Here is a 27949-nt window from a genome sequence, read left to right on the forward strand (position 1 = left end):
CCTTGAATTGCTCCAAGCAAAGAAATCCCAGTCTTTTTTGAAGTCTCTAAGTAACAAATGCTAATCTGTGTATTTTACCACTTAAACGTCATTTAACTTTATAAAAACGTTTTATTTTTTTTAACAAATTACATTCTGGAAATGTGACTTGTCTCTCAAATATATCTGTAATTAGTCACAGTGCTACAGTGTAAGTTGAAATCCACTGTTCTACACTCAGTAGAATAATTCCTTCTACTTATAGCTCTTTCAAAGTTGACATTGATGCATTATAAATTCTGGAAACAAAATACAGGATAAATGCATGAGTGTTAAAGACAGAATTAATTAAAATCCTTTATTGTTATTGACATATACAATTTTATGGAAGCTTGATTGAATAATATTTACATGTGATTTACATTCAATTTCCCCATAGTCATTTTTGCATAGAGTTTGCATACATTTCAATGTATAGTAATTTTGTATATTTGGAGTCAGATTGAAAGACAGAAGGGAGTCAGTCATTCAACTAAATAATCATTGAAAGGACTGGGCCCTGAGGGAGCTAGAGGCCTCTTGGTACTCAGGAGCCCCATTGGGCAATAATATAGGCAAGCCTACTGCAGGACACAACCCAGTCAGATTGGCTCAGTCTTTCAATCTGAGAGAGACATGAAGTTCAAAGTCTGGTACCTTCCCTGAACACGATCCCCAAACCCAAGAGATGGCGGAAACTATCCTAGTTCCCTTCATTATTCTTCTCTCAATTTTAACATCCATAAACATTTACAATTCTTTTTAAATCTAGAATTTTAGTTTGTTCAGAATCTTGCGGTAAAGCAGTTCATCATACAGGGAAAATGAGAAATGGGAGACAGAAAGAGATTCTTTGGGATAACACAGGACAAGATATTTTTCAATTATGTATTTGAATAAAGGGTTGTTACCGCTGTGAAATACTTGCCAGGTTACCCATATTAATGGTTTTAATAAGTTTAGGGTTGGCCTACAGTGGTGCTTTATCTAATCAGCTTATCTCCAGACATGAACGAACCAAGAGCTGCTCTATTTGCTTCCAGCATTCACCAATTCTCTCCTTTTTTGAGAAGGAAAAAGAGAATGGTCTTAGCTATGGTTTGGGAGATTCTGGCCAGACTCTGAAATTCCATGCCACGTGCGAGAGCCCTGCAAGTTACTCTGGATGTTTCCAGCTGCTGTTCAGGCCCAAAGAGTCTATTCTGACCACAGGGGTCCCAGGATTGACTGGAGATAGAATTAATAGGTGAATTATACTTGTTCCTAAGCAGAGGGATAGAATCACACTTGCCTTCCAGGAAGGTGAGTCTTTTGGCACTTGGAAGGTGGATAAGAAAATAGCAAAAATTGGGAGAAAGGTAAAGAAGGAGTGGAAAATACAGAACTGGCAGCTGACCCTTTAGGGGGTAAGATAGGACATGGAGTCATGATCCGTTTCTAGATTTGTGGTCTGAGTGCAGGGATGTGGTGTGTTGTACTAGGGAAAACATGAGGAGGAGCAGGCTTTAAGGCTGTGATAAGTCACAGTGGCTGTGGGATACCCCAGTGGTAAGTTCTCAGAGGGCAGCTAAATATATGGTACAGAGCTCAGGAAAGAAATCTAGGCTGGAATTTAAGGTGGTGAAAGAAGTCTCCAGAGTGAAAGCGAGAATGTGTAGACAAAGCCTCAGTAGGTAGCGCTGAAATGGCTACCATTGTATAACTCTCAAAAGCATTAACTTCTTTTTTTTAAAAATTTGTAAATGATTTCAAAGAGGGAGGAAGGGAGAGGGAGGGAGGAAAGGAGAGAGATCTGTTGTTCCACTTGTTATGCATTCATTGGTTGATTCTTGTGTGTGCCCTGACCAGGGATCAAACCTAAAACAGGACAACACTCTAACCAACTGAGCTACTTGGCCAGAGCAAAGGCCTTAACTTCTGAAATGTTTTTGTACAAAAAGATCACAGCCCTTCTAGGACCTAATATATGCGCTAAAGATTGCAAACAAAATTACTTCATAGACTGGGAAGCTACAAGAATGAGATCAAGAGCAGATCACAGCGGGCACTAATTAAACTAGAGAAGGCAGAGTCTGCCTAGGCCACTCAAGTTATTTTTTCTGTTGTTATGCTTTTAAATACTGTTAATGCCAAACAAAGTCTATCTGCAAAGGGATTTACCCTCCAGGAAGCCATTTCCTACCTCCAGGGTAAATGTCTGTAGGACAGATTGCCTGTCCTTGCCCTCCTTATCACAGACAGTCTGGATTCAACTCTCTTGAAGTACATCTAATTGTACCTCCCTCAGTATTCAACACTGTGTCACAGAGAAGGCAGCCTGTCTCTTTTGGGGGCAGCTTGAAAGTTTGAGATGTCACAGGATACAAAAATAATGGGCAAAGAGGCTGGGAAAGTTCCCACCAATTCATGGCAAGCTGGGACATCATTTACCTGAGATGATGACTTTTTGCCAGTATCTTCTATGGGGTTAATTCTAGTGCATCGTTGCTTAAAATTTTGCAGTAGGAGACTGTGTCTCCTTCCTCTGTTCTAATTCAGAGACTGGGAAATCCTGGTTTATATTTAGGCAAAAGGTGAGAGGAAGTTCTTTCTGGAAATTCTCCTCATCTCTGCTGTCTTTGCTTTACTCTTTTGGGCCATAAGGCCTTCTGGACCCAGAGCAGAGGACACAGGCTCCTTAAAGTATCCTGTAGTTTGAACACTGATAGGCCCTGTGCAAATGTATGAATTAGGTGAGATTGGCATCAGCATCCTTTCCCAGCTTAACACCTGTTGACCCTCTACCCTGGCCTCCATGAGAGCCTCCAGCACAGCCTAGAAATGCTGCAAATGATATAATCTCTTTCCCACTTCATTTGGCAGCTCCATGAATTATCTTCTCCCAAAAGCAGGTCTCTGATAAACGAGTTAGCTGATAGCCCACTTGCCCACTTGGTTATCTCTGGTCTCCCAGTACAGGTTTTTTGTTTTTAATTCTGGTTACAGATTTAACACAAATACTAACACAAAGAATTATTAAGAAATAAATTTGATGTATGAACAATTTCTTTCCCCAAACTGGCTGTTTTTACATCTTTGTCCTTAACTAAAAATATCAGCAAATCCCATGAGAATATCAGTTTTCATGTATTAATACTCATTAGGTGCAAAATTGATACGTTTGCTCTACTGTAGGCTCCCGATAATGATTGCATTTGAGCCATGAAATGAAATCAGCTTGTAAAAAACTAGGAAGTTGTCTTGTAATTGAAAGAGAAGTTCTAATAGATCCTCTCTTATCATTCAAATGTTCCTATAGGATAAAAAAAAAAAAATGTTTGCTCTGACACTACAGATAAAATTGTAGCGGTTAGACCTTTTCATGATCCCTTAATAAGAAAAGCCCAAAGCACTGGGGGTGGTCACCCTAGAGGAAGCTTAATAACAACCTGTACTGGTATAAATAAGCCTTAGTTATACCATTATTAAGATGGTGAAGTCAGGCTTAAGTTAACAAGTAAAAAATTAAATGTTCAGGAACCTATTATTTGACTGGCATTGGGCTATGCTCCATGATAAATACGAAAGATATATCTGACATTGTTTCCATTACAAGCCTTTATATGGCTGTCTTCCATTTTAAAGTTGAAGAAAAGAGATTTTAGAGTCCATATTCCCCTTCTTAGTGTCCAAACAGGTCAGGCCTCCTCTCCCCGGCTCATTTTCCAGAAATATGTCGAGCATTCTGACTTTCAGCCCAAACGCCCACACCACGCTTTGGTCAGAGCTGTTCGGGAATAGCTTCTGGATGTACGGAATGAAGGCAGAAGGCCTCGCTGGCACCACAGGACGCCTTCTTCTCTTGGGAGCACCCTGAGCTGCCACTGTCCTTGCCCAACCGCCTCTGTTCCTTCAGTTGCTGCCTCGCTTGTCTGAGGCCTGGACAGAGCAGCAGCAGCTGATCTTGACCTGCCAGCTGGTATCTCAGCAACTGCTCTTGGGCCTCCTTCCAGTTTCCAGTGTCCTGCATGTACATCTGCTGAGCTGGAGGGCCCGCAGCACAGGTGTGCCCCTGGGATGTGACACCTGTAATACTGGGAGCGGATACAGCAGCCTCTTCTCGGCCGCCCCCCTCCTCTGCGACAGCATGGCGGCTAACCTTCCTTCTGGACACCCCGTTTACCGACTGGGGGGGGAGCTGGTTCAGCTTGCCCAGCATGACCTTCATCCTCATATCTGTGGAGAAAAGAAGTAGGGGAAGAAATAAACTAAGTTTCCAATCAGTTGATTACACATGTTGCATACTTAGTGTCCCTGAAATAATATTGCCAAATAAAGACTGAGTTTTATCAGCTTATCAATTTCCAAGTAATTTTGGAAATATATTTTTCCTAAAAAGAGCCACTGTATCCCATGCCTGATTTATAATGAATATTAATTACCTAATCAAAGTTTGGTAATAAATTCTTCCCAGAGAAACACTTTTATGCCTTTTCTAACACTTTGGCTTTCATGCCAAATCGATCATTTAAATATCTTTGATTTGATAAAAATGTGAATTTAGACATACGTTGAGATAACACAAATTTATAAACATGTATCCATATGAGTGTGTACACATGTGACTGTGTGACAGTGTAAAGGAGAACTGGACTGGAGTAAAAATTAGGGTTCAGGCTCCCTTTCCCCTGCTACCTGGCTCTGTGATATTCATCTAGTCACTGAGCCTCTCTGGGCTTCAGTTGTATAATTTTATATTACTCTCAGGTGCTACTTAACAAGTTACTAACATGTATTTCATTTTCTAAAATTTTTATTGAGTTTTGAGAGACAGACATCAATTCGTTGTTCCACTCATTCATGCATTCATTGGTTGCTTCTTGTATGTGCCCTGACTGAATGTTGAACCCGAGACCTTGGCATATCCGGGACGACACTCTAACCAACTGAGCTACCCTGCTAGGGCCTGTATTTCATTTTAACAGTCATGTTTTAAGTATTTATTTTCCTTTGATATTTTATTTGTATCTTATTTTCCTAATCAACAGAATTAATATTCAATTCAGAAGAGTACAACATTGGTATTGACTTTGATAGACAGGTGATCTGGGTGTTTTTGACCTTATCTGTCCCAATTCCTTGAGTGATGTAAATAGAAGCAATAATACTACTAGGGCTGAAAAAACCTGGGTCATGCCAGATGTTAATGACTCACTAACCTATCCTGTTACTTGAACAATAAATGGTGACAAACTAGAAGTATATAGAATTTTACTGGTACAACTGAGTCAAACCTACTAAAACAGTAGTTTATGGTATTAAATATGTGAAAGATGGTCCCTCGAAGTGAGATGGCACAGCAGCTAAGGATACAGGCTTAAAATCAAACCAGCGTGGTTAGGTGTGCTGCTTGATTCCTTACTGACTGAATAAATGCATAAAATTTACCCACCCTCTGAAACTGCTTCAGTTTCCTCACCTGTAAAACACTAACAATGGCAGCAGCTACCTTATAGGATTGTTTGCGCGTTAAAAAGATGAATCGTACGAAGTACTGCCCAGAGCCTGGGATGATATGGTAAGAACTGGATAAATAATAAACATCATAATTCAAATCCCTGATGCTCAGATAGCACTTAACCCTGCCAGGCACTGTTCTCAATGCTTTCCATCCATCCATTCATTTAATTCTCATAGCTACCTGTGATATTATGATTTATAATAAAAAAAAAAATCCCTTTCTAGCTTTTAAACTCCTTGGAATTCCCTAAGTGATAAAAGTATTAAAATGCCTTTTGTTATGTTAACAAGGTGACTTTTGGACCCCACCTGGGATGGGGGCTGGTTGCCAGGAGAATCAATTACATGACTAAAGGTTTGAATGGCCTTTCAGCAGAGTACCCAAATTCATTTCCTTTAAAGTATTTTATATCTACATAGTGCTTTAGTCTCCAGTTGCATCCTGCTCTAAACCCAAATGTTTTATTTCCCATAATTACCTCATTTCCTATTTGTAAAAATTATCTTAAACACACCCTAGTTCTGCCCTGCATGGTTCGCTCAGTTGGTTGGAGCATCCTCCGGTACACCAAACAGTTGCAAGCTCTATTCCCTGTCAAGGCGCATGCCCAGGTTGCGGGTTTGATCCCTGGTCTGGGAGTGTATGGGAGGCAGCCAGTAGATGTTTCTCTCTCACATCTATGTTTTTATCTCTATCTCTATCTCTATCTCTATCTCTATCTCTATCTCTATCTCTATCTCTATCTCTATCTCTATCATCTCTATCTCTATCTCTATCATCTCTGTCTCTGTATCTGTCTCTGTCTCTATCCCTCTCTCTCTCTCTCTCTCTCTCTCTCTCTGTGTGTATATATATATATATATATATATATATATATATAATCTCTATCTATCATCTATCTATCTATCATCTATCTATCATCTATCTATCTATCATCTATCTATCATCTATCTATCTCTATCTCTATCATCTCTATCTCTATCTCTATCTCTATCTCTATCTCTATCTCTATCTCTATCTCTATCTCTATCATCTCTATCTCTCTTTTACTCTCCCTCTTCCATCTCTATTCAGTAAGCATATCCTTGGGTGAGAATAAAAATTTTAAAAAATAAAATAAAAATATACCCTAGTTCTGAATTTTTTTTATCCTGTCTCCTACAACTCTCTGCTTTCTTTCATTCATCTCCCTAAATACTTCCTTCAGAGAGAATTTCCTAACTCATTCGTTTTTTATTTTCATGTTACATTGAATGTTGAAGGACGTATCAATTTATTTGTTATAAACAATATGATATTATAGTTTAATTTTAAAAACAGTTTTATTCAATTAGGATTTTTTTAAACAAAATAAAGGAGATTCAAGAGTAGTCTATGTTAATGGCTATGTTAACAGTTGTATTCCAAAGTGCTTTTTGAAGAGAGAAAGGCTAATAATAATTTAAAGTAATACACAGCAATTGTAGCAATTAACGCATGTTGGGTATATAATTTAATCCTTACAACAACCCCCTGAAGTAAATGCTATTATTATCTCTGTTTTAGAAGGAAGTCACTGAGGTGCAGAGAGATTAAGTAACTTCCCCAGACCATGTAAAAAGTAGTGACAGATCTCACTTACTTTTTCAGAATTGAAGATTTTTGGCTCCAGAGTCTATATTCTAAGGACCAGTCAATATTATGTAAAGTTAAAGACAGCAATGGGGAGTTAAGAAGACTGTTTGGTTGAGTACATGCATGGGAGGATCTCATACATGTGAATGTTAACTTTTATGCACTTTACAGCTAAAAAAAGATTGAGAACTATCCTAAACCCCTGAAAGGGTAGGTGGCAATACCAACATTGACATTTCTCATCCTTGCTTTTTTCACATCTCATCACCAAATTCATCAACCAGTGTTTTATATACTAAGGGAATGATGGTTTTTTAACCTGTGTATTATGTTCCTCATTCAATTTACTGAGACCGGCCTTGGTTTGTGTTAGAAGACAGTAATCATGTCTATATCATACTATACAGCACATTATTGGGGCAAAGTGTACTAATACTGTATTCAACTTAATCTACCAATGAATAGGAACCGAGGTGAGAAAGAGAAGATAATAGTAAGAATATAAATATATGTGATGCCCTTTGATATAAAGCAATAAGATGAGACAGAGTATCTTGTTTATATTGTTTCCAGGATGCATCAATTAATATTCTGCTAAACCCAAGCTACTCATATCTTCCCTCTTCTTTTCCACAGTCCCTTGCTTAGCATGTATCTGCTACGGCCACCTAACTATGGGATTATTCTCTTGCTTAGATCGATGGCAACCTTCAGGTTATACTAGTTTCCCTATGGGATCTCAGCTCCTTCCAGAACTGTTTCTTGACAACTCACATGACACTGATTTACACCTCAATACTTGTTAACTAGAGGTTTTCATTTGACTTTTGTCACTGCTTCTATTATTGGTCAACTTTCCTTATATGACAGTCTCATCTTCCTCTTTGCATGTTGAGTTCCTTCAGGGAAGGAACCTTTTGTGCCATCAACCTTGTCTCCTGATTATGCCCAGCTCTATGTCAGGTACTGAGCTTGGTGTCATTTCCATCCCTACTGCTCCCACCAGGAGGAAAAGGCATAGTTTATTGAGATCAGCAAATAACCAAAGAACAAGAATAATAAGTTGTCACATAGAAGCAAACTTAAAGAAGGAAAAAGGCTTTGAATTTATATTCCTTGGTAAAACCAATACCACTTTATATAAGGGGACTCAAACACCGCATGTCACCTATTTTCAACCCATTGAAGATATTGTGATCCTTCTTTTGAGAGCTTGTCATTGGAATCTGGTACCCCCTGTTCTTCAAGTCTGCATCTGTTCATAAAAGACTAACAAGAGCACAGCTTCCCTTTGCAGGCCCCCAAACATTTAAAAATATCCCATGAATTATTTACATGGCAGCCCCAATCAGCAACATACCTGCCAGACTCCCCAGCCGAAATGAAAGTGCACTGAGTAAAGGTGCCCAGGGAGGCTGGCTGCCTCCCACTGTGAGGTTATAGACAGAACTAAGTCAGCACACATTATATGTCAGCGCCGACATCAGAAGGAATCAGATCCTTTGATCTCGGACCTCCACAGGAAGCTTAGATCTCAGACAAATTAGATAAAAAATGAATTTATAGCAGATATGTTTCCTAAGGCATTCAGCTGAATGTTTGGGTTTTAGGGAAGGAAGAGTATTGAGTATCAAAACATATGAATTGGTATGCCTCTTTTCCACCTCCGCCTTGGTGAGTTCCCAGGAAAATGGAAAGACGGGATTTCAAATTGCCCCTCCGTCCCTTTTAGAGTCCCATGGTTTTGCTCAAGTTTTAGTAAGAATGGCATAAATTGTGAGAACACATATCTTGTCTTTATGAAAAGAAGGACTCAGTGATTTGGGGGTCTACCCATGTTCACCCATAGTCAGCTGTAACTTTTTCAGCTATCCTTACCCTCTTTTGTCTTGCAAAATTTTCTTGGGCAACACATAAATCCTGTGCCTGTTTTGTTTAATTTGTGTGGATACTAGTTACTGGCTTCTTTTGCAATGGAGACATTAACAATGGCTCTCCCTTCAGCTCCCATCCCAATCCCATATTCATATTTTCCTAGCCCAATCTGTGAGTGCTGCACTCAGTGTTGGATGGCCTGGATTCAGTGCACGAGCCCAATATGATCACCTGCATCTTGGAACCTAAAAGCAATCTAAAGCAGAGGGATGAACCACTGATCATCTAACATAAAGAATGTATTCTAGCCCTGGCCAGGTGGCTCAGTTTGTTCCCGGTTCAATTCCCAGTCAAGGCACATATCTGAGTTTTGGGCTCAATCCCAGTCCAGGCAGGTATGGGAGGCAACCAATCAATGTTTCTCTCAATCAATGAAAGCATATCCTAGAGTGAGGATTAAAAATAATGATAATAATAATAATAATAACATTTTACTCCAACTTGGTTTCTCATTTGTCAATAAGGGCAACACTTACACCCACATATTGAAGAAGGTATATGCAATGGTTAACAAATAATATTAAACTATTAATTATAATTAATTATTTGATAAATATTAGTTAATAAATAGCAGACCTATGTCTTTTCCAGGTTATTTTATCAAGTGAAAAACTATCATTAAATTATCATTTATTTTTAATAAGCACTACATGACAAATCAGGAAGGTATGAAAATTTTAAAAAGACAAAGAATGAAGAAATGCTTTTGGTCTCATATCATAAATGATCTCTATTTTATTGTTTTTGTAATACTCTAGCAATGAAAATGTTTTAGTAAACCTAATTTAACTCATTAATCCATTTGAGTTTACTTTTTGGTGTCTTTTTTGAAGTGTAAATTTAGATTGATAAATGTCCTAAATAGTCAAATATCCTTGCTCTATATATAGATTAATGCTTCTGTTTCTCTTTATTTTTATCTCCTTGATCATTTATTACATTTCTTGATCAAATATTTATATCTATATCTAATTGAGGTTATTTTCACTAATGTGCCAATATTTTCTTGTGTCAGTATCACATTGTCTTAAGAACAGTAACATAAATATGCTCTCTGTTTGAGCTACCCTTTTCCACTGCTATAAAATCTATTTCTTATAAAAAATAACTTGGTATCATGGATCTATATTTTCTGAAGAATATTAAGTCATCTTATGTTGTTCTACACTGTATAAAATAATTAAAACTGAGATAAACCAAAGTTAATTTAGAAATAACTGAGGTTTTTGCAATATTAGTCAATCTAATTAGAAACATGCTATAATTTCCTATGCATTCAAGTCTTCTCTTTAAGTTATTCAATAAAATATAGTATATTTTATATATGTCTAATATATCTTTTTTAATTGTTTTTTTCCCCCAAGGCAGCATATTCTTTGTTAACTATTATGTATTTTATTATGTTCCCTAACTGTATATAAATGACTTATATATTATTTTTGCATAGATTGACATTATATTTGAATAAGCTACTCAAGTTATTTATAAATTATAGCAGTTAATAGTCTTTTAAGTTATTATTAAATAATTATATCATCTGCAAATCATCATGTATTTTATCCAATACTGTCTCTTCATTTGCCTTATATCTGACTGTGTGTTTTAACATTCCAAAATGCATGTTACAATATTATGGTAAGAATGAATCATGTGTTTTGTCCTCATTTGAGGAGGAATTCTTCTAATTCCATTGTTGGATGTGATATTGGATCTTGGTTGTAAATAGCATTGGAATTCTCCATGTTATTTAGCCGGCAAGCTCTTATTCTTGGTTATTTCAAAAAAGTTTTCTTAAGGAATTAAGTGCTAGATTTTATTCATGTTCTTAAATTAAGAGATTTATATTTTATTATATAATATGAACATGCTATTTATTAATAATTTCCAAATATAATTTTATTTTCCTGGAAACTTATGACAATTTCTAGTCCTGAGATGTTTTGCTCTTTCCTGATTCCAGACATCTTGAGGTCATCCCTCTCCTCCCCTGTCCTTGTCATTCTCATAGATTTGTACTTACAAAAGTGCACTGACAGTCCTTTTCATTTTATATTCATAAAACACACTGTATATAGTCAATAGGACTCTAAAGTGGTAGAGCTAAATCCCTGAAGTTGATGGCCATAGTCGCACATGCATAATTTCTTGCCATTCTTGTATGTCAGTTTTCCATTCCCATGGATTTCATACACATGAAAAAAGGACCAGTGGCCAAAGGTCAGCGTGTGATTTGGAGAAGGCAGCACTGAGGTCTGCAGCAGTCTCTGTCCTGCAGAGACAAAGGCAGAAGTGGTGACAAGCAAGCTGGGAGATGCAACTAAGGCTCCCAACAGGCGGCCAGCAGAAAGCACTGCCTGGAAGCAGGAAGTGACTGGTGGCCCATTGTTAGGACCCAAAAGATGTGCAGTCATTATCTTGTTATTAATTTTGTGAACCTGAATAAATGTTTTACATCTCTTTAGAAAAGATAGGTTTTATTTTTTTCCAGCAGTTGAAAGAACTGCTGGAATCCAGAGTTCTCTGGAAAGGGGAAGAGAAAGAAGGGGGCCCATTTCATGTCTCCCTTCATCATTCACTCAACAGTAGTCATCAGTGGTCTGATATTGTAACGCTTTATGGTCAAGTGATGTGGGGATTAGGATAGATACAGAATTTATATGAAAGGATCTGGACAACATGAACACAAATAATTATATTATATATAAAAGGTACGAAGTGAACAAGAGGCAAGTGTTATAAAAGGAGACAGGAGACTATTCCTTTGACATAAGATAATTTTAAAAAGAGAAAAAAAAATTTGACCTGTGATTGGAATGAATGGGGTGGTTTTAGATATGTGAATATATGGGGTGTCACGATAATAGACTGTAAACAGCTATTGTTGAGCGAATGATGAAGATGTGAATTTTGAAAGTGAGAGGCCTGTGTTGTGTTTGGGGTGTACTCTCCTGGAGAAAAAAGAGATAGGGCACGGAGAAGCGGACGTCTGTAAGGAGTGTATTAACACAGACTGAGCCAAAGCCCTTGGCAAATGAGATTTGAAACAGTGCGATGTGATTTAGGAGCTAGAGGAACTAAACATGTAACTTAGGATAATGATATATTTTCTTTCACTTAGTATTTTCTCTCATCTTTAAATTCCTCAAATATACTTATGGTTATGATTGCATTGCACTTAGTTGTTTATTGCTTGGAATTATTCTTTCATTTTCCCTGACATTATACTTGCACCTCAAACATATTTGAAACTTATAAAGGACAGATGGTCTGATATCACCTCTTTGTAACTGTACGGAGAGGACCTTATCAGGTACTAAATAAATATCAGGAGGTAAATAAGTACTTATGTAATATTTATTGGTAGAGAAAATCTCATTGCATCCGCTGTCTTCCCAGTAGTCTCTCATCTAAATGTTACAAAGAGGAGTAATAGCTTTTGCCAGGGTTTCCCAATGTTGGTATTATTGACAATTTTAAGTCAAGTAATCTTTCTTGTGTGGGTGGTCCTGTGCATTGTAAGATGTTTGCAGTATTCCTGATCTCACCAAATGCTGGTAGTATCCCCTTCCCCCAGGCTGTGACACAAAAATGTCTTCAGACATTGCAAGTGTCCTCTGAAGGTAGCATGACCAACTGTCCCAATTTGCCTGGGACTGAGGGAGTTCTTAGGACACAAGGCTTTGAAGTTTAAAACTGAGAAAGTTCTGGGAAAACCAGGATGTACTGGCCATCCTACTTGGGGAACAAAATTGTCCCTCATTGAGAACCATTGGCCTGGGGGAACAGAGAACCATCTATGTACAATGAATTCCAAAAATTATAAATACTATTGTGGAGTCACACCTTTATAATTCTTGTAATTCAAAGAGAAAATACTCAATTTCATTGAGGTGGAAGGGATTGGGGAAGACTTTATGGGGGAAAAAAGGCATTTCAAGTGGTGCATAGAAACTTGAGGTTTTAAGAGAAGACAAACAATCCAATTGGAACCAACTGTGCGTCTAATGGGTGGGAAGGTGTTAGACAAATCATGGGATGAGTGAGCTAGTGTGGTGAGTGTAAGCAGGGTGCAAGAAGGTGAAATCCAAAATGAGATTAGAAAGATAGGATGAAGTCAGGTCTTGAAGGGCTTTGAGTCTTAAATAACAAGAAAAAACAACAATAAATAACACATATAAGACACCAGAAAATTTTCTGCATTCTTTACTGATACTGACTCATATAATCGTAACAACAACCCTAAATGTGGGCAGTATTGTGTCAACTTTACCAATGAGAAAACCAAAGGGCACAGAGAGGATAGTTGATTTACTTGAGCCCACAAAGTAAGTCAACAGGAGAGTCAGGGTGAAGCCCAGTCTGTCTGACTGCTGAGTTTCCTGTCCTGAATGTCACATTCTCCTGCCTCTCCAATCAATCAGAGGAATTCATTAAATCTTCTGAGTAGCCGAGTGACAACAACAGATATGAATTTTAAAAGCCAGCTCAGATGGCTCTATAATGTCAAAACCCCTGGCTGGTAAGAGTAAAATATGAGGGATATACTTTTACTTCCTTCTTCCCACTCTGTAACCCTTTACCTCCCGCCCTTCACCACTGCATCTACAGAATTTTTGGCAAAAGCCATAACATGGTGAGTTGACAGTCTAAACCTACTGGACAGCAGAAGTAATTCCACCAGCTAAATAATTTTAGAGCTGTGGTAGTGCTTAGTGAATGCAAAGGGCTTATGAAAGAGCCAATCGCTTTATCAGCAAATGTCGAAAGTTTAAAAACACAGAAGGAAAAGGGAGACTAAAGTGCTATGGTAATAATGAAATAACATCACATTTATTTAAAGCTAACAATAATTAGGTGCTATGTAGCTGGTAATAATTTCCAAAGGAAAACAGGAGATGCCTCATTACTTGCCTTGGAAACAATGCCCTTTAGCTTTGGACAAACCTTCAAAGATGAGGAAACAAATCTGCTTTGATTCCCCCAAGGGAGGACTCATATAACACATCTTTCTACTTTTAACTTGGATGCCCTAATAAAACGGCCTCTCTGTTACTCCCATCTCTTCCATCTAAACTCTTCCACAGAAGCCCTGTCCCTTGTCTCATTCCTGATAATTTATTAATAAGCCACCACATAAAAAATGTTCCCTAATAAAATACCCGGGCACTGTGGACTGTCTAATGTAGTTAATTTGAGCAGGGCAACTGAGATTCGTGTCGAGATGGCCATATTAGATTAGTGGAGAGATTAGCATCACTCCCGCGGCTCCCTGAAGAATGCAGCTAAGTGCGCAGTTCCTCATTTGCAGCGCTGAGTTCCGATGACCGCTTTCAAACACCGGCCCTGAACCGGCCTGCAATACTATGGACTTCTAGAAACCAAAGTTAAAGCGGTATTTGATGGATTCTAGAAAGAATTCCTGCCCCCTTCTCTCTGTCTCCTTACCTCTCACCTCCACTCACTGCAAAACCTCTACCACCTTTTGGAGCAGGTCCAGGAGCTGGAGTATAACTGCCTAATTTGTTGGGGGGGAAAAATAACCTCATTTTCTCCATGGGAAAAAATACAAACAGGCAAACAAACTGATACACACACACACACACACACACACACACACACACACACACACTCACCAGAGTTCACTGAACCAGTTAGATAGAGGCAGGACATTGGACTGCTATTTTTTGGTTAAGTATGCACTCAAAACCATTAAGATTCATACTCCTTTTCAAACAGAAAATATCATGCTAATTCGCTGTTACTTAGAAAAAATAGAAATCTTCCCTTCAGAGCATATGTTTCAGTGTTTCAGATCCATGGAAATTATATGAATATTTCTCACACGCCACACCCATGCTTGGCAAATCCATCTGAGTTCTGCCCACTCTCTTTCTCTTTTCTGTGTCCTTAGAAAGGTAAGGACAAAGCATTGGTTTTAGGCAAATACCCACCTTTTCTCTGCTTGCCACCAATTCTAATGGCAACTTAACAATGTAACAAACAAAATCGATGGCATAATGCACAACGTAAACAAATAACACATTTTCCTAAAAGAACAACTAAGCAACAAAGCAGAGCTTGACAAAGCTGACTCATTTCTTGAGGGTTCTATAGTCAATCTAATTTGCACAGTTGGTATTTGGCAGCTACACTCTCCTTCCCCAAATTCAATAATGTTGCCAAACTGGCAGCTTTGAGTAGCTGAGGGAAAGATTATATGCCTATACTCTGGTTTTCCCTTCCTCGGTGTAACAAATTCAAATATTAAGCCAATAATCTTCTACTAGGTAAGAAAATATAAATATTAACTTGAATAATTGGTTAATAGATGAGTGATCAGCTGGACTTGTGTGTTCTTATGCTGGGGGTATAATTTCCTTGAGAAGTAACTAAGAGTAAAGGAAAGAACTATAAACTAACTTGATTCAGAGGCTGACAGCCGGGAGAGGCTGTAGTTCTTCCCCGCTTTGTCTCTCCGGTGGGGATCGTCCCAGTTGCCCGAGCTTACCTTCTCCCACTATGGGATCTTCTTTTCCAGTCTCTACCTGTGATCCTTGGTGTTTGGATGAGACATGGACATGATTCTTTCGATCATTAGTCTGGGATGCGGAAATATCTTCACTTTTTATTTCTAAATTAATGAGAAAAATAAGAGTGTGTTTCTTGTTCTTTTTTGGAATAAAATAACATTTTTTATTTGTAAATAAGCCCTAAGTGTTAAGGTGTTTTCCTTGTATGCCCCCACCAAATGATTGTGAGATAAATGCAACAGAATTCATATAATAAACCCAGAGTTTAAGGAAAGATGAGACAGAATCCCACATACTGACCACCAACTTTAAGGTATAAAAATACCATATGTGGCTACTGAACACGGGAAATGTGACTACTTCGAGTGGAGATGTGCTATAAGTGTATAATATACACCGAATTTGGAAGAAAAATGTAAAATATGTAATATTTTCATATTCATTACACGTTGCAATAATTTTTGATATATTAGGTTAAGAGGATTCTATAAAATTACATTATGTTCTTCATATTTGTGGCTCATGTTATATGTTTATTGGACAGAGCTGGTGTAGAAAGTGGCTAATATTTTTAACCTTTTACTCTGAAATAATTATAGATTCACAGGGAGTTGCAAATAAACGTGCAGGGAGAACAATATTTTTATTCTAAAGTAAAGAATATTGATCTCAGAGTAGCAATTTGAAAAGTACAGAAAAATATAAAGCACAGAAAAATGAAAAATACAGAAAAATACAAATTACCCATACAGAGCTGATTATTTACACATTTTCCCCCATAAAGTGCCTCCTTATCTCTTTACATTTTTATTTTATAGAAAGTTAGCAGTCTGTGTTCAGACAGGAAAATATGAGAATGTGACACAGAGAAATGTGTCCACAGATATGGAAAATTTCAAAGAACAACAAGAGGACACTGGGGTAGCTGATATGTTAGCAACTGCGGGGAGAAGCTCCCTCTAGATCTGGGGGAACAAAAGGGAAGAAATGGAGTGAACAGGGCTCAGTGGGCGGCGCCTCCAAGGCTGGGGGCTTAGTTTGGGGGGCTATGAGAATTAAATTACTGCACAGAATTGTGTGAGATCAAAAATCATGAAAGGTCTTTGCTTTCAAACAGGAAGGCAACACACACACACACACACAGTGAACTTCAGATTTGAAGAACAAAGACCAAAGCCTGTAGTTCAAAAAATCACAGGCAGCAGGCCAGGGTGAGGGGACCTCGTTGTTCCTGAGAAACACAAGGAATCTGAGGCCTCCTTGCAGTTTGTCCAGACGGGGGTGACTGTGGATCCCCCCTGGCAGCTCTATGCTTCTTTCTCCTTTCTTTATTTGGACATCTCTCTTCGCCTCGCCTCATTTTGCCTCTATATATACTCACTTTTATCCCTTGGGTTTCCCACTATCTCCAGCATCACACGGGTTCCCTCCACTCATTTGATGGGGCACGTAGGGGGGGTAGACAAAGGAATGTGCTTCTCTCTCTCTCACATTCTAAGAATTTAGTAAAAGGAAGGGAAGAAACCTGTTTTACAGAACCTCTTCCCTCTGTGATTTTCCATGTCACCAGGTTATAAAACAAGATCTTCTTCTGAAAAAATGTCTAAGGACATAATTTCTATGCTCCTGGAGAAAAAACAAACACCAAGCACTCTCTTCCTTCTTCTGCAGTTCTGGAAAGAGAGGAGAACATTTCCCCCCAATTTTGAGCTCACCGTTTGGAGGGTTCCTGAGCAGTGGAGCACAGAGGAGTTTCAGAGAGTGAGATCTGGAGCCAAACTGCCTGGCCTCCCTGCCTGTGTAACCTTGGCGCAAGTCACTTAGCTTCTCTGTGCCTCCATAATATAGGCGTCAGCATTTAACACCTGCTTCACAGGGCTGTTGTGAAGATCAGGTAAATTCGTGTATCTAAAGTACTTAGAACCTGGTCTACAGTGCGTGTTCAATAAATCTGAGCTTTTATTATTATTGCTATTATTATTTAAGATTAGGCAATTCTTGTCTCTGCTGTATGAATTAAACAGTTTAGCTCCATGTGGTTTAATATGTTCCACGAGTTCATAAAAATTTCTCTTTGGGGGAAGTAAAAGAAACGTTAATCTATTATACGTGATAGCACTTCTCCAATATTTTCATTCAAAAAATATATACATACTTCTGCTCTTGCTTTTCTTAAACCAACAGCACACCAGGCAGCACAGAGTCAGCCACGAGACTACTGAGCACAGGGAGGCGGACAGGAGGATGGTGGACCTCTCCGACCTCGCCACAGGGAAGATGGAGAATGGCCTGGATCGAGCCGTAAAATTGGTGCCTGTTTAAAAAAAGTCTCAATGATAACTATGCAAACATTACATTGTGGAAAATATGCTTATAACACTTTGTAGGTTTAATAAGGATTTATTGAATTAAATGATTAAATAAATGAAGCAAAAATGAATTCAAGATTTGTATTGCTGGAGAACCATAGAAATCCAATTCCAACAGTAACACAGGGTTCTTTCCAATTTGTTCAATACTGATGAGTTCTTCCAATTCTCCCCTTTTATTTTCAGACTTACCTTCTCCACCAATGCAAAATTTCTGTTTCATTCTTATATTCTACTTATTAGAACAAAAATGCCCTCAGTTCCAGAATGTGTGAAACTACTTGCTGTGACATATGTATCCTATTTAAAACATGGTATGTACCAACAAAACAGGGCACAGAGACTCCTATTACAGAGCCAAGTGAACTTCTAATGTCCACCCAATTTTTGCTAGCTGGAAAACTGGGTGGGTCGAGCATGGTAGATAGATAGAGCCACTTGGCTATGAAAGATGGAACAAAATGGGTGACTTTCTTCACAGAGAGCATCTTTCTAAGAATGCACCTCAAACTCCTCCACTTTTAGTAGACTAAACATTTTGGCTGCTTGCTCCATTATTATTTTTGAAACAAGGCATAAAAGAATCTAAAGAAAACCTTGTCTATACACACAAAAACCTGTACACAAATATTTATAACATCTCTATTCATAATCACCCAAACCCAGAAACAACCAAATGTTCTTCAACAGGGGAATGAAAAACTCAACTGTGGTTTATCCAGATGATGAAATACTACTTGGCCAAGAAAAAGAAAAGAGAAGTGAAGGAAGAGAGAGATAAAAAGGAGGAGGGGGAAGGAACTATTAACAATGTGAAACAACTGGCAAGGGCATCAAAGACATTGTACTGAGCGAGAGAAGCCCACATCTGAATGGTACATACTATATGATTCCATTTATATAACATTCTAGAAAAGACAAAACTATAGTGATGGAGACCAGATCAGTGGTTGCCAGGGATTAACGGTAGTGGGAGGGGAGAATGTAAGGTTAGAGGAAAGCATAAGGAAGATTTTTGGAGGAAATTTTCTGTATCCTGATGTGGTGGTGGTTACATGAATCTATACACGTATTTGAATTCATAAAAAAGATACACCAAAAATATAAATTTTACTGTATATCTTTTTTTAAGTACAAAAATTTTAAATTTGCCTATAATTTGGAAGGTGGTAAATATGTTCACTATCTTAATTGTGGGGAGGGTTTCCTGGGAGTATATATTCATCAAAACTTATCAAATGGCATTCTTTAAGTATGAGTTTATCACATCATTTATACCTCACAAAAATAAAATGTTAAAAGAAAAAGCTTGTCTATGAACATGAGTTAGCCGCAGCCAACATTTTAAAAGTAGTATGTTCAAAACAAACAAATCAATCCCAAATCTCTGCCTTCATCTGAGTCACTCAGGCAATAGTAATTTTTATTTTCTCTAGTCAAGGAAATGCCATGTTTTCTTTGCTGTGCTTTTCTTGGGTTGAACCTGACAATTTGATTGATAGCCACAGTCAGATCTTTAGTCTCTTGACTCCTGGCTGACTCAGTCCCAAAGCTAACACAACCAAATTAGCTAGACATGGTTCTATTTGAGACAAACTTGGCTTGCTTCTTATCAATTAGTTTCTTTTTATGGGCATCTGAATAAAATAAATCTAGCCTGAATATAGAGGAATGGATTTTACTAGGGATTTGCACAAGTAAAAACAAAATTCCTTATTCTTTTATCCATTTTCCAACAATTGCTCAGTGATTATTTGCTTTACTCAGTGTATAAGTTATTCTTCTCATTCTTAAAATGTCTAAGAGCTAGTAAATGAAATGAGTTACACATTCAAATGTTTGTAATACAAAACAGAATGTGACACATACCAACAGAATAATGTAAATCAATTACTCTGGAAGGATATTTTCCATTGATATGATCAGAAAAAGCACACGGAAGAGGGGATGTATCTAAGTGGGACTTTGAAGGCTGAGCAAGTAAAGACAGAAACAGGAAAAGATCAATTGATGTTTAGGAAATTAATGCTGGGAAATACTGGGAATCATTGCTGGAAACCATTTTAGGCAAATTTTGCTGGGCATTAAGTGTCACTCAAATGGGCAAAGGACATGAATAGACACTTCTCCAAAGAGGACATAGATGGCCAAGAGACATATGATAAAATGCTCAATGTCGCTAATCATCAGAGAGATGCGAATTAAAACCACAATGAGGTATCACTTCACACCTGTCAGAATGGCTGCCATCAATAAATCAACAAATGACATGCGCTCGTGAGGATGTGGAGGAAGGGGAACCCTGGTGCACTGCTGGTGGGAATGCAGACTGGTGGAGCCACTGTGGAAAACAGTATGGAGGTTCCTCAAAACATTAAAAATGGAGCTGCCTTTTGACCCAGGGATCCCACTTGTAGGAATATATCCTAAGAATCCTGAAACACTAATCAGAAAGAATATATGCACCTCTATGTTCATAGCAGCACAATTTACAATAGCTAAGATCTGGAAACAGCCCAAGTGCCCATCAGTAGATGAGTGGATAAAAAAGCTGTGGTACATTTACACCATGGAATACTACACAGCTCTAAAGAAGAAGGATCTCGTACCATTTGGGACAGTATGGATGGACCTGGAGAATATTATGCTAAGCAAAATAAGCCAGGCAGAGAAAGATAAACATCACATGATTTCACTTATATGTGGAATCTAAAGAACTTAATAAACTGATGAACAGAATAGATTCAATGACATGGAAGCATGGATCAGACTTACGAATCTCAGAGAGATGGGGAAAAATTCTGAGGGCCTGAAGTCAGGGAGACCAGTATATAAGTCTAGAGCAGTAACCTGGGTCTAAGAATGAAGACCATAAGTTGTCAAATATTTTTAGTAGCAGAACATATTTTTAAAATGCAATCTTAGACATAATCTCAATACACATATTCATAAACAAATATTCATGCCTCTGATGTGTGACATTTTAGTACACCCTGAGAATATAATGCTGAACTCATCAGGATTTCTGTGTCCTTTGGAACAGGTTCTAATGGGCACAGTGCACACAAGTAGTAGACAAACAAGCAAACCCAGGGATACTCTGATGGTAAGTGGTAAGTGTCATGGGGACTAAAGTGAGTTTGGAGGACAGAATGACTGGAGGTGGGAGCAGGGTTGGAGACGGTGTGGTAGAATACATGAGGCAGAATAGGCCTCTCTGAGGAGGTGGCACTGGAAGAAACCTGAGTGAAATGATGAGTGGGTCATGTGAATTTCTGGAAGAAGAGTATTTCAGACACGGACATGGCAACTGCAGTGGAGTTTTTCTGGATTCGATGGCGGGGAGCATCCTTAGTTTCCTCACTCTCTTCTCAGCCCAGAAGCTCCTGAGAACCCCCCAAGAATTCTATAGCTCCAAGAAATGGTTAGAAAAAATACAGCTTAGACCCTGGCAATGATAGTGAATGTGAAAAGGCTGGGTGGAAAGTCAGTAGGATAAACTCACAGAAGCCTTCTCTCTTAATGGTATCTTAGGAAGTTCAGAAATGATTAAGTGAGCTGGCTTAGTCAACATATTAGAAAGACTTATGAAGATTCTACACACACTGGATCAGAACCATTTAACTTCTCATTTCCTTAATATCTGTATTTCTAAAACAGGAATAATGATTTCCTCCTCTCTTTATTTGTTTCTCTTAGAGAGAAGAGGAAAAGTAATAAAAATTATTGCCAGTTTTGTGCTTGATTCATAGATGAGTGAAACAATAACAACAACGTAAATCAATGCTTGTTACATCTATGACTTTGGAGCTTGTTAGAAATGAAAAAGTTTCATTGATTGGCCTATCAATGTGGGAATGACAGTTGCTTTCCCAAACTATTCTAGCACTAGAAATTGATATACTTGGAAACAAGGAGTTACTCTAAGTATCTGTATTGTTAACCAAAATGATGTCAGATTAAACCACAATGAGATATCACCTTCCACCTGTCAGAATGGCTATCATCAATAAATCAACAAACAAGTGCCGACAAGGATGTGGATAAAGGATGGGGAACCCTAGTACACTGTTGGTGGGATTATAAATTAGTGCAGCCACTACAGAAAACAGTATAAAATTTCCTCAAAAAATTAACAGATGAGCTGCCATATAATCCAGCAATTCCACTCCTGGGTATTTATCTGAAGAAAACAAAAACACTAATTTGAAAAGATAGATTCACCTCTATGTTCATTGCCGCATTATTGACAATAGCCAAGATATAGCAGTAACCTAAATGAATGTGTGTGTGTGTGATGAATATGTGTGTGTGTGTGTGTGTGTGTATATAATGGAATATTATTCAGCAATAAAAAAGAATTACTCTACCCAGCAAAGTTGTCATTTAGAACTGAAGGTCAGATAAAGAGCTTCACAAGTAAGCAAAATCTAAAGGAGTTCATCACTAACAAACCCATATTACATAAAATGTTGAAGAGTCTTCTTCAAGAAGAAGCTAATGAACAAAAGAAACTGACAACCAAAATAGACCCAGAGACACTGAAGCATGCCACAGAAGGTCATATTTCAGAGGGAAGAGAGAAGGGAGGGTGGGTGGTAGGAAGAGATTAACCAAAGGACTAATATGCATATATGCATAACCCATGGGCACAGATAATAATGGGGTGAAGGCCTGGGGATGGGGCAGAAGCAGGGTGGAAGGGGTCAAGGGAGGGGGAAAATGGGACACCTGTAACACTTTCAATAAAAAGATAAATTTTTTTAAAAAATGAATGAAATCTTGCCATTGGCAACACCATGGATAGACCTAGAGGGTGTTACGCTAACTGAACTAAGTCAGACAGGGAAAGACAAATACCATATGATTTCCCTTATGTGTGGAATCTAAAAACACAAAACAAATGAGTAAGCAAAAAAACCAACAGAGACATATCTATAGATACAGAGAACAACTGATGGTTGCCAAAGGACAGGGGCTTGGGGATAAAATTTAAACAAAGCAAAACATGATGACAGCAAGAAGTCACAGAAACGTGGGCCTTTTAATGCTTTCTTTTTATCATCCATCTATTCTCTTCTAATTTGAACTTTTGTAACCAAATTCTGACAGAGCCCCACCTCACAGATTTGGTCTGGAAAACTATGAAGAGCAATTTAAGGAAAATGCCTAAAGAAAACCTACAATTGCTCAGCAGTCGTTGTCTACTTTACAGGTCATAGGCGGAACCTGAGATAAAGCAGTGGTCTAGTCAGTGTGAACTCCGAGCAAAACTCCAAACCACAAGTGTTACTGAGAAGTTCTGTCTACACCACATTTTACATTTGGCTTTGTAAATTATGTCTTAAAATAACCTTGATCAAGTATCCAGTCTTAGCTAATCACTGAGGAAAGTAAAGGACAAAAGTCTCTAGGACAAAAATATCCTTCACAATATATCCTTGGGAATCAACATGGTCAAGGACACTGAACATGTTTCTCCATGAACCTGTACTTAAATTAGGAAACCTTTATAGATAATGAAAGAATATCTGCCCAATGAAATTAATAATAATATTATCTGACCACAGGAGATATTCCTTTTGTGAAGAAAATGGTCTAAAACTTAGAATTAAGGGGAAAACATGATTTCATATCCTATCAATGTCATCCTGGAGCATTTTCAAATAAGCCCATCCAAGGTTTATAAAATTCTCTGGAACATACTTTTTTTCAAACTTAATATTTAATTAATTGAGGATCAGGCTTAATTAATACAAGATTGATAAGCCGCAAATGATTTTTGCCCAGCAAAGATGCAAAGGATATCTGTAGACATCTAACTTCAAAGGTTACAGTTTTATTGCCCTGTATCCAATTTAACAGACTTCTGTCAGCAGCTCCTTCCTGGCTGATCTACATCCCTCCCATGTTCTTTAACAGCTTTGCCTGCCTCCTGGTTCTCTCATTATGAGTTCAATAACTTGTTGACAAGTGCTCTTTATGTATTTTTATGAAAGCCACATTTTTTAACCTTTTTAAAAGTGTGCTATGACAGTTTGAATTTAAGTTTCATGAGGGAAGACTAATATCTGGCTTTAATTAAACATTTGTTGTTGGGTTTCAGATGGTTCATATCAAAACATTTGATTTCCTTTGTCATTTCCAACATCTGAGGGGTTTTTATGCATAATGATTGTTCTAATGCATTTTATAAAACTTTGCATTATCACACCTGTAGATGAACTGCTTTCCACAGTTGTATGTCTTAAGTGTCAGACTACCTTTCCTGACCGACATTAATAATTGATTGTAAGTTTCTACTTTTCATTTCAAATGCAAGGTTAGTATTTTAAAAATTCTTTTAGGTGGAGTTTTTTCTGGTAAATCAAAATAATGCATGCAATATTTAAATTCTTTTTTTCAAGTGGATAGCTTTGTGTTTCTATCAGAGTTCAATCCTTTAAAAAGACGATGGCAGAAATTGGACTCTCAGCTCTACCCTTCATGGAAATGAGAGGGGGTATTTTACATAGGCTCATCTGGCTTTGAGGTTTAATTAACATGTTACCTACTATAAACTTGTTGAATAGCATTACCCTCTAACAAATTCAAAATTGTCAAGAATACTTTAGAAGGGAAATTTCTTTTTAATGTTTTTTCAAGAAGAACTGGATCGTATAAGCAATTTACACACACTTTAGACCTATATTTTTAAAGTACCAGGATTTTAAATGGGTACAGTTGCCATTTATGGGGTGAGGGGCAGTGGATGAGGGCAGGAATGGAAGGTAAGAATTCATAATACTCTATATCCCAGGACTCTCTTTTCTGTAAATTAAATTTGTCAAATTAATATCCAACCAAATGCTATGAAATGTCATAGAAAAATTTTTTATAAAGTAGAAAATTCAAAGTAAATTTTAACAACTAGAGGAAAATGTACATTTGGGTTCTTGCTAGAGGAAAATGTACATTTGGGTTCTTGCTTACCAGGATTCTCCTGAGCCTTAATTTCTACATATGCTCTTGCTTCTCAAGACTTAATAATGCAATCAAGAGATGTTTTTTTCTCTAAACTTAGATGACTCCTAATTCATGATAAGAGTGATTCCCATTATGAAGGAGAAGGGGCTATTTTTTTAATAGAAGAAACATAATAAAACACATTGTGCTGAAATTACCTGGAGGGGAAGTGACAGTAAAAATAAAGTGCCAATTTGACCCAGAGATCAAAACTGCCAAGTTGGAGAAGCTCACATAACCATCTTGAGTTTCTGCCTGAGTACACCCTAAACACGAGCACAAAAACAAAAGGTAAATGTTAGTTACCTACACAAGAACAATTTCTTCAAGTTTTCTTTATAGAGAGGCAATTGCACAACAAAAGGAACATATTTTTTAAATTAAAGATGTTACTAAATCCATCAGGGTTTTCTCAGACAAGTCCTGGAACCAAATAATCCAAGACAGAATAATAACAACAGCTAACATATATTGAAAGTTTAACCAGACACTGTGCTTTATATACATTATAAATACATTATAAATAAACTGCATAAAATTATATAAAATATGTTATTATCTATATTATTTAGAGATTAGGAAATAAACTCATAAAATGTTAAATTACTTGGTGCTGGGGTTATAGCCCAAATTCGCCTAATTTCAAAGTTAGCATTCTTAACCACTACTGTATTTCCACTATTTTATTATTAAGCGTCTCTCAAGAAGGAGAGGTGGTCTTTCTAGGTGGTCAGCTTTTAGTCTCTGTCTCTCTTCCATAAAAAGTTATGTAGTTTCTGTGGGGGCAGAGTTAGGTCAACTGATCGAGACTTCAGCAATCAAATCATGATTGATAACAATTCAGCAACTTGAGTTGCCTGGGCTACGGTTTCCTTGATAAAATACAAAAAAGAAAGCTTACATCTTCTAAAAATAGGCCGTTCATTTATAAAGTGAAAGAAGACAACTCCAGGCAGGCTCACACTTACAATGCCATTAATTAGTCTTCTGACTCCACTATCTTCAAATTACTTTACTAATTAACAGCTGCTACATTTCACTCTGGGAAAGTCACTCTGATTGATATGATGGACAACCAGTTCAGAGAGTGCTCTTAAAGTTTATAAATCGGTTGGAGATCTTTAAGGCTGAAAGGTATCGTAAAGATGTAATATGCTTAGTGTTACATTTTTCAATTCAATTGCTCAATCTTTTTTTGTGAAAACATTGTCTTTCCTCATCAATTTTGCAGAGCTCACTAAACTTCCTTTTTTGGAAACATCTTTTCCTTCATCTTGTCAGAGTCCCAAAATAAATAAAATGCCCAGAAAAATGGAAATAAATAAGCCAGGACTAAAATAAATGATAGGAACCCAAGATGAATGCAGTTTATACTCTTTAAAACCTATATGCATCAAAATTATGGTCAATAAACTCTTGCAAACAATGAACTGCAGAGTACAGATGTTCCGCATGAAATTGTTTGCTGCAGTTTTTCCTTTGACAAATGTCCTTATTGTTCCCATCTTTGGAGGAATACAAAGCAGCATTTAATCGAAATGTGTCCGTGGAGCACAGTGAGTCTGCCTCGTAGAACAGCCGCCAAACTGCCTAATGGAAAGTGCTTTAGCTCCAAATGGGTTTGCTTTTGTGTTAAATACCAGCTTGCCTCAGAGATCTCTACACAGATTCCCATATATATCTATGATATTCTCAGATTTGAAGCATATGCACAAAAGCTGAGGCATTTGCTGCCAAGTACAGTGTATTACTCCAGGGTTCATCATATCTCTGGAATGGTAATTGTAAAATATACAAATGCCATTGACAGGTTTCCTGATCAAGCTGGTATAAACCAGGTACTGGCTGAGGGAACTTGGATGAGATGGGGTGTTGGGCTTGTGCAAAACTGAAACTGATTGCATGACTTCCCAGGGAATGCTACCTGAGTATATTTCCGCAGGACATGTGGTGTCTAAAATACTTTTCCAGTCCAAATTCTCCACCATGCTCTCTCTCTCACCCCTAGTTATACACAAACTATTACACCATTAATGTTGAGACTATTTTTTTAAATTATTAAGAATTTATTTTTCCTATAACTAGGATTTATAATTATCAAAGGATCTGAAGGGTCCTTAAATAATAGTCTTTCTCTATATAAATCTGCTTTTTGATTAATAATCTTTTTTTTTATTATTATTCAGGAAGATCTACTGAGACAAAAGAACATGAAGTTAAACTGAAGAATGAAAGATATATAGGTACGGTTTTGTTGCTGTTATCTTGCTTTTCTCCAGGAAATACTTAGAATAAGTTATATAATCCATCTCAAATGGATTTGGTTCCATTCTCTCTGAAGTTAAGGAGAAGTATTTCATGATGATTTTAAAAGATGCTTTCAATCCTACGAAATAGGCTGTTTTGGTGAGGCGGGCACTCTAAAAACAGAAAACTGCACACGATTTTTTCCCCTACATTGCGTGTGCGCCCACACAAGCTCACACAAACACACACACACACAAATATGTGCAAAGAAGAAAACCTCAGCCTGTTCCTCATGGTTTCCCACTGAATCTCCCAAGGAGGACAATGGTGACGATACTAATCCAGGTGAGTCACCCCTCCCTTAGCTTGAGTTGGTTTTAATAGAATAAAATAGTGGACAGTTTCATGCTTCACTCGTTTTGCATGATCACATATATTTCTGAGCTGGTCGGTGATCAGATCCTGGGGATAACTAAGAGAAAGATAATGAAGTGTTTGGGTGGGGTAAGTGTCAGGAGCACAGCATGTAGTCTGCGGAAGGTGCGGTGCAAGCGTCAGGTATGGACTCTGAGTGAGGCGTGGAGCGTGAGCAAGCTGCCGGGAAGGGGCAACGCAGAAAAGGCTGTGAGGTGTGGGACATGGCCAAGGTCTAGAGTGTGAGAAGGTACAAAGTGTGAGTAAGGCATGAAGGCTAGGGAAAAATATGGGCAACTGACCTGTACATGTGAAAT

At 37.7% G+C, this 27949-nt stretch overlaps 1 protein-coding gene across 1 annotated transcript in view; it reads right to left on the reverse strand.

Annotated features, from left to right (window-relative positions):
• Positions 1 to 319: 319 nt before the first annotated feature.
• Positions 320 to 27949, reverse strand: part of PKHD1 (PKHD1 ciliary IPT domain containing fibrocystin/polyductin) — a 386375-nt gene continuing 358745 nt past the window's right edge. The window contains exons 64-67 of the mRNA XM_081141333.1: positions 25130 to 25237; positions 17753 to 17911; positions 15576 to 15698; positions 320 to 4233 (exon numbers count right to left, since the gene is read on the reverse strand). Of these exons, the coding sequence (XP_080997459.1) occupies positions 3779 to 4233; positions 15576 to 15698; positions 17753 to 17911; positions 25130 to 25237 (845 nt within the window). The 3' untranslated portion in view covers positions 320 to 3778. The remainder of the gene's footprint in view (positions 4234 to 15575; positions 15699 to 17752; positions 17912 to 25129; positions 25238 to 27949) is intronic.

This window comes from Miniopterus schreibersii, assembly GCF_964146895.1.
Source record: "Miniopterus schreibersii genome assembly, chromosome: 6".
In the NCBI taxonomy this organism is placed as follows: Eukaryota; Metazoa; Chordata; class Mammalia; order Chiroptera; family Miniopteridae; genus Miniopterus; species Miniopterus schreibersii.